The sequence below is a fragment of the Ceratosolen solmsi genome, unplaced genomic scaffold, assembly GCF_000503995.2.
Source record: "Ceratosolen solmsi marchali unplaced genomic scaffold, CerSol_1.0 scaffold30, whole genome shotgun sequence".
Lineage (NCBI taxonomy): Eukaryota > Metazoa > Arthropoda > Insecta > Hymenoptera > Agaonidae > Ceratosolen > Ceratosolen solmsi.
This window is the reverse complement of record NW_011948421.1, coordinates 4,802,314-4,818,187: the sequence shown is the minus strand read 5'-3', so window position 1 is coordinate 4,818,187 and position 15,874 is coordinate 4,802,314. Positions and strand designations below refer to the sequence as shown.

The 15,874-nt window shown below is 20.8% G+C and overlaps 1 protein-coding gene across 1 annotated transcript in view; it reads right to left on the bottom strand.

The window, feature by feature from the left end:
* Positions 1–15,874, bottom strand: part of LOC105361406 (uncharacterized) — a 57,877-nt gene extending 42,003 nt beyond the window's left edge. Inside the window, exons 1-2 of the mRNA XM_011498579.1 lie at positions 15,646–15,874; positions 9,990–10,182 (exon numbers count right to left, since the gene is read on the bottom strand). Of these exons, the coding sequence (XP_011496881.1) occupies positions 9,990–10,014 (25 nt within the window). The 5' untranslated portion in view covers positions 10,015–10,182; positions 15,646–15,874. The remainder of the gene's footprint in view (positions 1–9,989; positions 10,183–15,645) is intronic.

Below are 15,874 nucleotides of genomic sequence, written 5' to 3'. Positions count from 1 at the left end.
TTATTGACAAAAATTTCAACAGTGCTCATTAACATGAATCATAATAATCTTAATATAAATCATATAATCTTAACTATTCAATACAGTTTTAAAAGTGTGTTGGAAATTATAAAAGAACATAAAGAATAAGCAGCTTAATTTATATCTGTTATAATAATTGGTTAAAAAAAAATTTTATTATGTAAGGAAGATTAATTTATATTCAATTTTAAAATAATATAATTTTATAATTAAATATATTTAAAAAAATTATATTTTTAAATTTTTTTCGCAAACGTAATAGTAGTATACTATAAATTGTTAAAAAGACGGTATTACCTCTTAAAGTTTGTTTATATTTTGAAATATTTATATTTTATAATATAAGTATTTAATATGATTAAATTATACATTAGAGAAAAAATTTTTTCAACAAATTTTTGCGTATAACTATTTAAAATATGATTTCATATATTTATTTATGAAGTAATATTCAGTTTTTGAAGAATTGAATATATAAAATATGAAACTTCGAATAAGAATCTTAAGCAATAACAAATGAATTATTGTATAATGCATATTACATATTTTAATTTGAAACCATTTATTTCATAATATTTAAAATTTGTTTACCAAAAGATACAGTTCGTATATTCAAGATATATTTACTTATTATTAAATATTATTAACTCATATAAAATTTAATATTTATAGAAGCATCCAATAATTATCATTTATAGAAATTTAGTTACAATTTGATAATGTAAGTCACAAAAGTAAAATATACACATAAATATATGTATTTATTACTGAATATAAATTATATTCATCGACTCTAATACATTTTTTGTGTAAAATATTATACAAAAAATATATAAAAAAAAAAATATATATATATATATATGTTTCTTCTTAGATTCTTTCTTCTTTACAATATTGAAAAAAGATACAAATTGTAGTTTATAGAAGGATTTATAATCATGATTAATAAATAAATAAATAATAAATATATTAATAATCATAAATATATTACATATTTCATTAGTTGTTTTAATAATTATTTACATGATTTATGCACTGAGAAAGAGCGGTATATGCTATAGTGAATTATAAGATTAAACAGGGTCACATCAGTAACGAGATGCTTTTATCAGCTTTTTCCATAAATGTAAGTATTTTGTACTCATGTACTAATGCCGGCAGATAAGAGAACTGGTACTAAAAGAAAGTTACCATATGCTGCTTCTTTGATACTTGCAGGAGAAAGTATTTGGGGAGAAGATTTGGACCCGTACTATTGTGTGAAGTCGTTAGAGGCTGTCACCGTTCTTTTTGTACAGGCAATTGGCATTTATACTTTGAAGCACGGAATATGTGAATGCGTAGTGTACTGTTCGCTAAAAATTCATAAGACTGTGGCACGACGCCATTCCATGGACTTGGCATTGTTTTCACGCAATTCAAATTTCTGCCAAATACGGATTTTAGCAGCGTTTAGATCATTTTCACTCATTGTTCATTATGTTTAGCCAAACGCCACTGATATATACATATATTTAACAAACATGATAGCTATCAGATTTGTCAATATGCATATTTTATCTAGCTGCCTCTTATACATATATTTTATTTTCATTGTACCAAATGTTCATATATATTATTCTTATCAATATCCCCAATGTTATTCCTAAACGTCACAGAAATATCTATATAAATTTATTCGTTTAAACATCCGATATGTATTTATTAATCTTGGTTGAATTTAACATAACATTTATCATTTTATTAAATTACAAATTAGGAACGTTTAAATAATATTAAAGTTAACAAAACGATTTATTATGTGCGAATACAGATATAAATAATTAATTATGTAATTATCGATTTAAAAATTTTTAAAAGAAAGGCAAATTGAAAAAAGTAATTTAATAATGCAGCTATATATAAAACGGATAGATAGATTGTCAAAAGTGACAATTCAATGTATAAATAACATAGATTATAAGATAATTTAAATCTATTGGATAAATCACGAATTTATGAAGTTAAATATTTGCAATCAAATAGATTGTACCTAAATAACTAAATAAATAAACAACTTTTAATTTATATAAATAAAAATATAATATATTCATAAAATATCACATAATTAAGCGATGTAAATATATACTGGTGTTTGAATTTATTTCACATATTTCTAATGATGATTCAGATATTTGAGACGATGACTTTATCATATTTACATACCACATTTATATAGAGATTTATTAGATATTAATAATATTACATTGTTTCCCATAAGAAAAAGAAGGTGGAAGAGTATAATAACAAATAAGGCGGAGAAACACTAATAAATGGTGGCAAAACAAATATATGAGTTTTCAAATGAAGGAACAGATTTCATTTGTTATCGAAAGGGGAAAATAATATCAATAAATTGAATTACAAAAATAAAATTTGAAAATGGTTTAAAATATTTCATAATTCAACTTTCAGCTTTACACATTCTGTTACTTTTGTTTACATTTCTTATATTTCATATTAGAAGAAATACTTTATATTAGATAATAGAAATATTTAAATTGCTTACTTTGAAGAAAAAAAGTTTCGAATCGAGGTAATTGGTTTTGCTTGATATATATGTATATATATATATATATATATATATATATATATATATATATTTATATATATAAATTTTTAAGCTTCAAGTAATATTTGTTAATAACTGTTTTGTATTTTGATCTTTTATATTACAAGAGATAAAAAAAAACAATCGAATTCGTTTATGATCTTAGATATACTTTCGAAGAAACAAATAATAAAAATTAAATATTAAAATTAATATCACGGAATTTTATATTATCAAGATATAAAATAAACACAATTCAAAAATTTTATAATAAAAGCTAAAATATACTAAACTCTTCTATTTTGAAGTGTCCATATTTAACTAAATTTACTTTTAAAAATTTGTATTGTTAAAAAATAATTTACATAGTTTGTAATTCATATTTTTTTATCATCGACTATAATTTTGTAAATTTATGAATATGTAGTATATTTTAATTACATTTTTCAGAATGTATATATTAATGCATAAATTAAATTGCATTTGTTCTGATCGTAAAATAAATAAATTAGAAACGTCTATGAAAATATTAGTATAAGAGTAGACTTGAGAGTACATATCAAATAGTACAGTACTATAGATTTTATATTATGCATACATAAATGTACGCAGATGTACATATACAAATTTATAAAGCCATCAACCTAGAAATAGTTCATTACAATCTACAATTTAAAAACAATTCAACTTAACAAACACTAACTGTTCATTTTATTAAATTAACATTTATTTTCTTGATATTTTTTACTTTAAAATATGCACAATAATATTAAGTAAATAAAAAATTAGGAATAAGTATCTTAGGAGTAAAATGTAAATATAAACTTTTATTATTTTTATCGGTAATATATATCGTCTAAATGAAAATAAAACGTATTTTTTACTATACTCTATTATAGTTATACTATACTATATTATTATATATATATATATACCAAATTGAGAATAATTCATGTGTTAATCATATACTTAATGCACACATTATAATATTAGTTATGTCAGTGCATACTTAAATAAAATTTATTTGGTTTGAATATGTTAGTTTTTAAAGGCCTATTATTTATATAGTTTATGTTATCGACTTAAGAATATAGTGCAGCTTTCTATTTTACTTTTTATCTTATTTTCTTCAAAAGAGTAGATGGAGTAAATGTTTGCACTCTTGTAAATGAGCAGAGGACTGAAATTGACAGAAGTGGATTCAGGCGACAGTAGTACATCTCGACAAATAATGAAACGCTTGTCATCTACTTATTTATCTACATATGACCATATTTGAAATGGGTATACAATTTTATTTAATATTGATATCAGTCACATCAATGAAATATAATTAACGAGATAAATATAAATAACATAAGAGAAATAAATAGAAAACATGCGAGAAAGATGGATTGAGGAAAGAAGAATAAATATATTGAAGAAATGCAGGTAATTTTCTTGATATCAATCTACTAGAACCTTAAAGTTATTGAGTAAAGATCTTGTATTTCATTACATATACTACATACATCACCTATTAATGTAGTATATTAATGAAATATGTGCGATTTTTTCTTTTTTATATATTTATTTGATTTGATATTCTTATTTTAAAGAGAAAAATATGAATATCAATCTTATTTGATAAATAAATGATATTTTAAAAATTTAAAGACATAAATATAAAAATCATGCAACGTGTATACATTGAATGAATATCTAGAATTTTAGAACTATAGCACTCGTCATTAGTTACCTTATTATTACTAAAGACGCGAGAGAAACTATACTTAATGTTCGTGCATAAGCAATCCCTGCGGCACTGAGCAAAGCAATCTGCACTTGTGCATATATGAGATTGCTATAGTCAGTAGAGAGATGCTTGGTGAGGGTTGGCAAAAGGATTCGATGTTTAATTAGTCGTATTTACTACTCACGTATTACTTCTATAAGATGCATAATCAACTATTTAGTACTTTAAATTTATATTTCCTCGCCTAATAGATGCCGTCATTATCAACTTCGTAAATGGACTAATCGATTTATACAATTAAACTGTAAAAATTTCACCAGTTTTCATCAATTCTTGCATGCTCGAGATATTAGAATTTATGGCAAATTAGCAAATCATTTCAAATAGCATTAGTACAAATTATTTACGTGCACGTGCGGGGATCAATGAACTTAAAATGCTAGTGCGCATTTGGTAAAGCCGCTCACTAACTAACCGTACTATAAGATATACTTGTTATATTACGTAGTTCCAAGTGAACTCTGCATTATCAACAAGACGGTTACCAGATCCATGTAAAAATCTTATATAAATTATGCTTATAATTAAAATGCATCTACAATAGGATAATGTTATCGTAAACAATATCAAAAGCAAGCATTCTAATGTGCATTGCTTTCGTTTTCAATCTCATTATTGCCGCTTATATCTATAAGATAATAATTATAAAAATATATATGCTATGAGGTTAATTTAAAAAATATTCTACTTATATAATATTTAATGGCTTAATTTTTGAAATATTATTATTGATCTTAAATAAAATAACAATTACAGATTACTTTGGTTTAGTTTAGTCATTTATATAATAAAGCAAATTTTTTAAAAGATTTTAAATAAATTAAAAATGAAATTTTACATGTAAATAAAAGAATCAAATAAAAAAATTATAAATAAATATTATTTTAATGATTCATAACTATTAGTTATGATATTATCAAACTGAAATTAATCAATGCCATATCTATATTTAGCATGGAATGGAATCTTGAAACTTTTCATTCTAATTACAGATGTTTTCTAAACTGAATCGGAAGATGTTTAATTTTTTTTTTTTTTTTTTTTTTTCAAGTCCATTTTATGGAATAATTAAAATGCGATAAAATATATCTGCCCTACATCACGAATCTATCATATATAAATGAACACGCCTTATCAGCTGTGAATGATTTATCTTGAATTAGCTAAAACACTATACTACAGACCTTAAATATACTATACTATGCTAATAAAAACTAATATACTACGGATATATATATATATATATATGCATTAAGCTTCAGTTTACTCATCAAAAATTCAACTGAATTTCTACTAGAAACAGGCAGTAATTGATAAAAAATTGTATAAATTCTAATTAGGAAACATTTTATTTTAAATCTTTAATAAGACACCTAGATAATTTATTCTAATTTTTTCTAATTTATTCGAATTATGATATTTATTTTGTAAATATACAAACATATCTAGTAATTCTTTTTTACTTAAATATATTCATATCCTATATATACAAGAAATGAAATATATTATGAATATAACTGTAATAATGAGCTTAATTATTAATTTATTTGTGACGATCACTTCATTTTTACTATTTAAAAAAATATATTATTATGGCTTTTGTTTTATAGTTTGCACGATTATTATCTTTTTATGTTATAACACACCAAAGTACATAGATTCGCCCCTCTTCTTCTTCTTCGAATTCTTTTTATTTCCTACAACAATTTTTATTTTCTTTCTTATTTTCATTATAGCACAGAAAAATAATCGTATCCGAAATTTTAATTATTAACCAAATATAATTAAGTTTTTTGTAGTACCTAACTATTTTTTAATAATATTATAGTATAATAAAAATACCATAAATATAATACATATTTCAGTCATATTTATTGGATTTAAAACGATTTTTGTATTATCTCATTTGAAATATAATAATACAAATTATGAAAATATTTTCGAAAAAGTGAAGTACAAAATATACATATACATATATATATAATACTTTTATTTCGAATAATACAATCTTATTATAATCTATATATATTTTACGTATTAAAATATTTGAACATAAATCGAACTTATTTAGTATAAAACATGAAATTTATATTTAGAATATTTAATAATCTTTTTAATATTAATAATTCTAATATATTATTAAAATATGCCCAACATTTTCTTATTTATAGAAATTTACTTTATTTCAATTAATACTATTCTTGTATCAATAAAATATTTATTTTCACATAATATTATGCATATAAAATTTATATTTCTTTATTATTTTTATTACATATAATTCAATGAAATGTTTGCGACGAACTAAAATAGATTAATTCAAAGAAATTAATTTCATATTAATTTCGGAAACTTTTATATATATTCTGTTAATATTCTATAATATAATTATATTATGTAAATATTTTCTATGCCTAAATACTTTAATTATTGAAACATTTTAAAAGTTTTTAATAGGAATTTTTTTAATTAATTTCTTATGAAATTTTGACAAAGATATCACACATTAATATTGTATAAATATAAAATATAAATCATTCTAAAAACATAAAATTGTGAAAAAAATTTTTTTTTAATAAAATTATTAATTTAAAATCAACAAAATTGAAAAAGTTTTTAAAATTATATTTATCAGCTGACATATATATTAATGTTGATGATAGCTATTATAATATAATTGTTACTTATTATAAAATAAATATAAGTGAATATAGCAATATTGTATAAAGAAATTGAAAATCTTGAATTAGTTTAAAAGTATTTAAAGAGAATTTATATACAGTCATATATTTACTTATTACCGAGTGATCAATATATCAGAATCGTAATACTAGGACATTGAACAAAATTAAATAGAGGTAAAAGTATAAATTACTATGTTAACGCCTGAAATTTTTGCTTCTACTTATATAAAAATATAAAAATATAGTGTTAAATTATACGAAAATTCATTAAAATATTTTTGTCTATTATTCACTAATATATTTTCATATTATTTCATTAATATATTGATATGAAACAATTCTCTTATCTTTTATTACTTAACTTCTACAACTTAACTTCTCAATTAAACATTTTATTATTAAAACTCTATTATCGTTTGTTATACATTCTTCTATGATGCATTTTTAAATTCGATTTTTTTAGAATATTTACTAGCTACCTTAAATATTTTATGTTTCTATGAATGTTTTTAATAAATAAAATTCAATTATTGGATTGCTTTATATATTCCAAACTTTTAGATAATATTTCAAAATTATTACATTCCTACTTGAGTAGTTAATAAAATAATTAAAATATATAATATTCTTCTAGTGAAATATGAAAATAAAATATTTTTATGTAAACCTTTTTCAATTTATTACTATAATACGATAATTATATGACTATAATATAATAATTTATATTAAATTTTGTAATAAAATAAATTGATAATTTAATGAAATAAAGAGAATCTTAACAAAATATTCAAAATATTATTTTATTAATAAATTATATTATATATTAATTTAAAGTACAATTGCTGTAAGCTAGTTTTGAAACATATAAATTGTTTAAATCACATGAAATTTTAGATTTATATAATAAAAAACTTATATTAAATAAAAATTGTAAATTATATTTAATTTATATTAAAGCAATAATTAATTATCTGGCCACATTTTATTAATTTTACGTGTGATTAAGCAATTACAATTGAAATTTCATCAGTTATAAAGTAGAGATGTATGGTATAAGAAAATGGATGAAACGTGTATGCTCTGATAAAGATATATGTGGCACAGAGTAGAATGTAACATGTGCAGAATATGTAATACGGAAGAAATACGCGACATGAATGCCCAATAATATTATATTGCAGAAAAAGAATACTCGTGGCTATGTACATATACATAGCACACAAATAATATAAACAAAGCAGGAATAGAAGAATACATAGAATATATGCTGGCATAAGTGAGTGATTTGGATATTTAACTAAAACTAATCATTTATTATATTTATATTTTCATATATAATAAATATTTTATATACGAGAAATTCACACAATTGTATCTACTTTCTCAAATATTTGAAATACATTTATAAATGAGATGCTCACTTTCAAAATAGTATTATGAAAATTTTCTTCTTAAGTTATGAACAAAGAAGAGACAATGATATGATTTGATTCAATGAGAAATATCAATTTAATCATTTCTAAAGCTATTAAAAGTATAAAAAAATTTTGTATTTGACTTATTGGAATAAAAATTTAATTCGAAGCCTTACTTTACATACTTGGATAATTATTAAAAATTTCCATAAAAGATATTACAATTGATGTGCTTTTATAAATATTTCAGAAAACTAAATCTTATTATTAAGATGTAACGTAAAAGTTGCATCTCTTTCGTAAGAAACACAATTTTTCTACAAATATCAAAACAAAATTTTTATTTAAAATCAATGTAGTAATAACATATTTAGAAGAATTATATCTGTTGTAAAAATAAATATTAAAGCCATTTTTAGAAAACTCTTACACTTTTTACTAAATTGAACTTCAATTTATGTTTTGCATCATTAAGATTTTTTAACATATTCGCCTTAATTTTATATATAGATATATACATCGTTTTACCTTTTTGTTTTACATTTGTTAGATTTTAGATTTCTTACCCAAAAAGAATTTTAAATACTTCTCTAATTTTCATTTGATTTACCAAAAATTATTACTTTTTAATACAATAAAATTACAGTAGTATTTATTCACATTAAATTTGAACTTAATCTATGTGATTTTGAATTAATAAATCACTAATCTCGATATATAGGTAATGTATATTATATATTAATATATATCATATATATTATATAAAGTGTTATACTTGTATACATATGCTTTATATATATTTGTTGCTAGCTCTGTCGAGTATAGTTCAAAATGATTTGCAATCATTAAACTCGTATGCAATTAGCATTACCTGATAATCAATAGCAATGAGAGAAATTTAATAGCAAAAAAAGAAATTTAATAAAAATAAATTAATTTAAATAAGTTAGAAGTTTATGATAGTAATTGATAATAATTACATTTAATAATTAATAAACATCTAAGAAAATAATAAATATCGCGGTATAGAATACTATGTACAAATTGCAAAAAAAAAACTTATTCATAATACTATGCTCTCATTATTTACTAAAATTATATAGTACCAAACTTATAAGCTGAACAAAGTTTACAAACTGAAGTAAAATAAAAACTGAATTTCTGCACTATATTAATATATATAATCAAATTCACGAAAATTATGTATAACTATTTTAAATAAATGATTTTACTATATTTTTAACAAATACATATATTGTATAAAACACTCATATTTTTTAATATTAACGAAGTAAATAAATAAATATGAAAACTTTGTATACCTCAATAAACAAAAATGTCTTAATTTTATTCACATGACTGAAAAATTGCATGTATACTTCGAGTTGACTTACATGTATTTTTTAATATTATTTTTTTTTTCTTATGATAATTATTGTTTATTCATTTTTTAATACTAAATTTTAATTGAATAAGCAACTCACCTTTCATATCGGAGAATTGTTTCATTTCTATTATCAATGTTCTTTCTTCTTCTAAACTTGAAGAAAATAATTCTAAAATTATTTTGTGATGAGAAATAGTTAACAATGTTTAATGAAGCTGCAGTCAATTGGAATTAAATTGCAACATTTATTAAATAGCTATTTAATCCACATTGTTGATTTTGAATAGTTTCTGTAACGAAAAAAATATAATTTATAATAAATGAAAATGAAGCATGTAAATAATTAGCCCTATATGAATGAAAAATACTTTGCTGTTTTTATACTCTCACTTTATAAATTAAGAAATTACAATTAAAGTGAGGATGAATAACTAGTTAAAATAGTTAAATAGTTTAAAATTAATATAAAACTGATAATGTTGACATAAGTATTTAAAATATTTATTATTATTCTTTTAAAAAATTATTCGATATAAATGTAAAAAAATTAATGAAATCATTTAGTAATTTTTCTTTTGGTTTATTTTTCTCGAACTTGAAACCACTTTAAACTTTAAACCATTTATATAAAATTTAAGATAGATATAGACGACAATCTATTGAAAATCAATTGAAAAACTATAAAAAAAATTCCACTAATTCGTAATGTGATAAATATAAATACATCGTTGGATAATGAGATTTTATTTTCAATCATTTAAATATAAAGACATTCCTAATTATGAATGAAAGCACAAAGTGAGTCTTGGATGTGGCACCTATTGAGGTTATCGACACAATACAGAAAAACAGAAGAAAAGAAATGAACTATGCATAGACCAACATATACGAGAAATTGAAATAATGCAAATTATATTTTGGAGATATAAGATATATAATAAAATAATATACGAAGTTTCCCAATATAAAAAATTAATTTTTTTTATAACTTACAAAAATTTTGTTTTTAAAAATTCAATATTATTATTATTTTATAGATATTATTGCTATTTTATCGATCGAGAATTCTTTATACAAATGATAATATAAAATAATAATTTTATAAATGCCATTATTACATTAAAACAACATTTTTAAATTATCTCAAAAAAAAGAAAATAACATGATAATTTAATAAAATTTTCTATATATAATACTTATATAGCCAAACTTCAATTAATGTTGAAAAATTTATAAAATTATCTTTAATTTAAATGAAATATAAATACTGAAAACTAATGTATAATTAAAAAAAAAATTTTATGTCAATTAATTGTTACAATTTTACTCCATTTCATGTTCTTATTAGAATAACACTATTGACTTTTGTTAATTGAATTGAAGATAAACAAATAACGTTTTATTATTAATTTTGAATTTCAGCTTTGTTTATTAGATCGATAATAATATTTTAAATAGATAATAAAAAGGTCGAGTAATTCTGAGAATATTATTAAGATAATAAATGGCCTTGAATTTTAATTAACACATTAAATATCTAATATCACAAAAGTTCGAAACAAAAATGAAAAAAAAATATTTAAAATCCCTAAATTATAATAGTTTATAATGATAATTAAAGAAGAAATTCGTATAAATTATTTATAATATAAATTTATAATAATTATTATCTAACTATTATTACATTACTTCTCAAATATTGAAAAAATGTTTGTATTATATTCTGATTATAGATGATACTTGAAATATTAACTACAAATTCTTAAATAATTGTACATTGTATTTAATTTCAAAGAATTATTTTAAAAAATCACCACTATCACTTTATCAGTTTTTGTTACTAAATATTTTTTATATAAACTGAATTGCAAAATAGTGTTAATTATAAATTAGTCATAACTAATAAAAGATAAGTTACTTGGTCTATATCTTAAGTATCAATTTCTAAATACAGAATAATAGAAAATTTTGTGATCATTGCTTTAAAATTATAAATAACTTCTATATTTTTTACCTCATTTGCGTTAGAATAAAAGTTTAAATAGATAAACATTTTTTCATGAGATACAATGATTTTAAATAATATAAAGTTCTCACTTATTATTTCTGACTTTTAGTAATATTTAAACATAATCTATTACAAATGTCTATTTTAAAATAAATTTTTTCATCAAAATGTTCAAATTGTTTAGTCTATGTTTAAGTTAATATATAATTTACATAAATTGAATGTATGTACATATTAGTTCAATTTAATCTTTATAATCATGAATCTAGCCTTTGACAATTCAATTAAAAATAAAAAATACATTTTATAGTTGAATAAGAATAATAGATGAAAAAACAAAAATTTAAATCGTAGTAGTTATTATAATTTATAATTACTAAAAATACTAATATTTTTATCAAATTAATTACACTCTATATATAATTATTCACTATATAAATAATTATTAAAGTTATTAAAGGTACGTAATTCACAAATAAAAAAGAAAATTTAAAGATGAATTTAATTTGCAATTTGTATTTTTTTTTTATGTAGCTCAATCATCCTCATATAAAGCCACAACTTTTAAAGTTAGATCTATTGCGACAAATTATATATTATAAGAGCCAAAAAAAGTAATCATAAGAGAATATATGAAAAAATAAAATCCAAAGCAAAAATTAACAGTACATTCGATTTATTTTAATACTAAAAACAAGCATTATTAAGAATATATAATTTAACATTGAGAGAAGTTTCACCAGCTTTTTATAGTTCTATATAAACAAATTATTTTTAACTGCAGAAAATTATATATGCTATTTGAATTTTAAAGTGAGAATCTGATTGCTTTGATTGAATTATAGGGTAGTTTTCAAGTTGGACTTTTTGAATGGTCGAGTCTAAGAATACAAGCAAAAAGAGAAGCTATAAATAACATAATATGCTGAAATTGAATGAATTACTCTCTGCAACGAGAAGTATCAGAAGTTAAAAATTCGACGATAATTTTCTCATTTTTATTAAAACGAGAGAGTACATGAAATGTTTTATTTTAATTTAAAATATAATTGTCTTTTATCATATATTTGAAGAATTTTTGTCCTTTAATTGTGTTTTGAAATATATTATAATATTATTTACGACTTTCAACAATTATATATGCATTAAAAGTATTTTGAATAAATTTAAGCTAAATTTTTTTTATAAAATATAACAATATTTTTATTTGCTTGATATATTTAGTCATAAAAAAAAAATAACGTATTGAATTCAATATATTTGTAATATATTTATTATAATGGATGTGTTTTGAATTTTTAAAATGATAATTTATAATTTCGATATATAATTGTATCTTAGTTTCCCTTTTAATATTTGAAATATATTGAAATAATTACATAATGATCAATTTATTTCATATTCTTTAGATTATTTATTAAATATGCTGTACTGTATTTATAGAAGATAATTGTTATTTAGGTATATTTAATAACGAAAAATATTTGCAGATAGAATTTTTTTATATGTTTTAATATATTTATATATTTTTCTTACGATTTTTAGTTTTGACGTTACAAATTTATTATGCGTAATTGATTTTTCTGTTTTGTATTGTTTCATGATATACGTTGAATCTGAATACACATACATAATTAAACTATCCATGCGCTTGTTCTTATATATATAATTATTAACAATTAACATTATTAAATTATTGTGATATATTTTGTATAAACATAAATTAATTTTATATGTTAAGGCAGCTAATTAATATGAAAAGTATAGTAGATGTTTAATAAAAAGTATTTTATTACAATTACAATTTTTTTAATGCACTGTACAGAGAATTAGCAGTGAATAAATTGTGACTAAGTGAATAAGTAAAAGACTAAACAAACATCAAAGACTTTTTATCATAGAAGAAAATATAATTTCTGAATACGATAAATAAATAAAAATGTATTTTACGAAAGCTTTTTATTATAATTTCTTCATTTGGTTTCTGAATTTTATTATGCGTTTACATCTTAAACAATATACTAATCTGTTTATTTAATAATAGAAACAGATTGATTTTGAAAATAAACATGATTACACATTTCATAAATAATAAAATTAATTCTGAAAATATAATATAAATTAAAACCAGCTGCACTCGTAATGTTTTATTCTATTACATTATATGATCCAAAAACAAAATACATCAGTATATTTAGTTATATTTATATTGTTATTTAGTGTATAATTAATATAATATATACGCTTATCGTTTTTTTATTATTCTTTTTGTCCTTTACATTCATAACATATTTTTATTTTCGTGAGTTTAATTATTATAGTAAATAGAATAAATAATTCTAAAACTCTTAATAAATAGTTTATTGGCCTTTTAAAAATATTATTAGATATAATATAAACATTTTCACAAATATGATTATTATGTTTAATGATATATATCAAAATAACAAAATAATTATTCTATTATTACTTCTTATTATTAATTTTAATAATAAGAATATGAATAATAATATTAATAAGTATATTAATAAATATGAATAATAATAATAAGAATAATAAATTTTTATAGAATAACGAATACAAATTATTAAAAAATAATGAATATAACTTAAAATCACATAAGCATTCAACTATATTTTGAAAGTAAGGAAATAAGAAAAATAAATAAATCAAAAATATTCCCCATCGTAATATTACATAAATTATAAATTAAAACAATTTAATATTTATTAATTATACATTATACTTTAATGTAATATCAAATTAATTTTTAAATTATATTTCGATATTAGTAATAATAAAATAATAATATCTATAATAATATATATAATGGATCAAAGTATTTCTTTTGTTATTACTTACAAGGAACATTAATTTGAAATAATATTAATTTGAAAGCAATGTTTAAAATATTTTGCTAAATTAATGTATGAAATTTACTAAAATTAGTTGAAATTTAATTTGATATTGCACATTTATTATTATAATATATTAATACACACACACACACACACACACACACACACACACATATATATATATATATATATATATATATATATATACATGTATACATGTATGTGTGTGTGTGTGTTTGTTTGTTTGTTCGTTTGTTTGTTTGTTTGTTTATGTGTTGTAATACTATATAACTGCATTATATTAATTAAATTGAATTTTAATTTTACGAAAAAAATTGTTTTTTATTTTAAAAAGACTATATGCCAGTTTCTCTAATTCTTTTAGAAGATAATTATAAATTAAGGGTGAAACATTTTTATATATTTGAGGCACACCTAATACTCAAATTGTAAAAAAAAAATATAGAACCATTATCGAACGGTAGCCCTCAACTTCGAACATATTGCTGAACACATCGTTAATCGACAAAACAATCACCTCGATACGAGCACGATTGGCTACTGCTGTCTCGCTGTGGCTGCTGCTCCACGTAAAATAATTGCTCGTAGCTTTCGGTGTCATTTCACACGCGCACAAGAGGAGAAATAAAAAACTACTCTTTACCACTGGAAGCTCGTAACTACACGTTCGTTTGACTTTACACGTGCAGTCTTCTTCGTTTATCACTTGCTACCAATATTGAAAAACTACCCTTTCTCGCTTTTTTCACTTTTTTCAAGTGAAAAAACCCAACACTATACACATCATAAAATTGAATAATTTCCTCGTTTCTCTACTATCCTTAAGAACAAATGATACTATATTCCATGTATAATAGCTGACTTACACGTTTTACTGCCATTATGTTCTCGTCTCAATATACTATGACAAGCTGTGAGGTCAAATAATTAAGTTTAAAAATTATCCAATCACGTAGCCTAGTGCAGAATGTCTATTATAATTCCTTACTAGTTATCGAAGAAGACAATGTGTAAATATATTAATTTTGACAAATCGAGGAAGCGCGTGTATGAGCGAAAAGGGGGTGTCGAACTTTGATAGGTGTCGAAGCGATC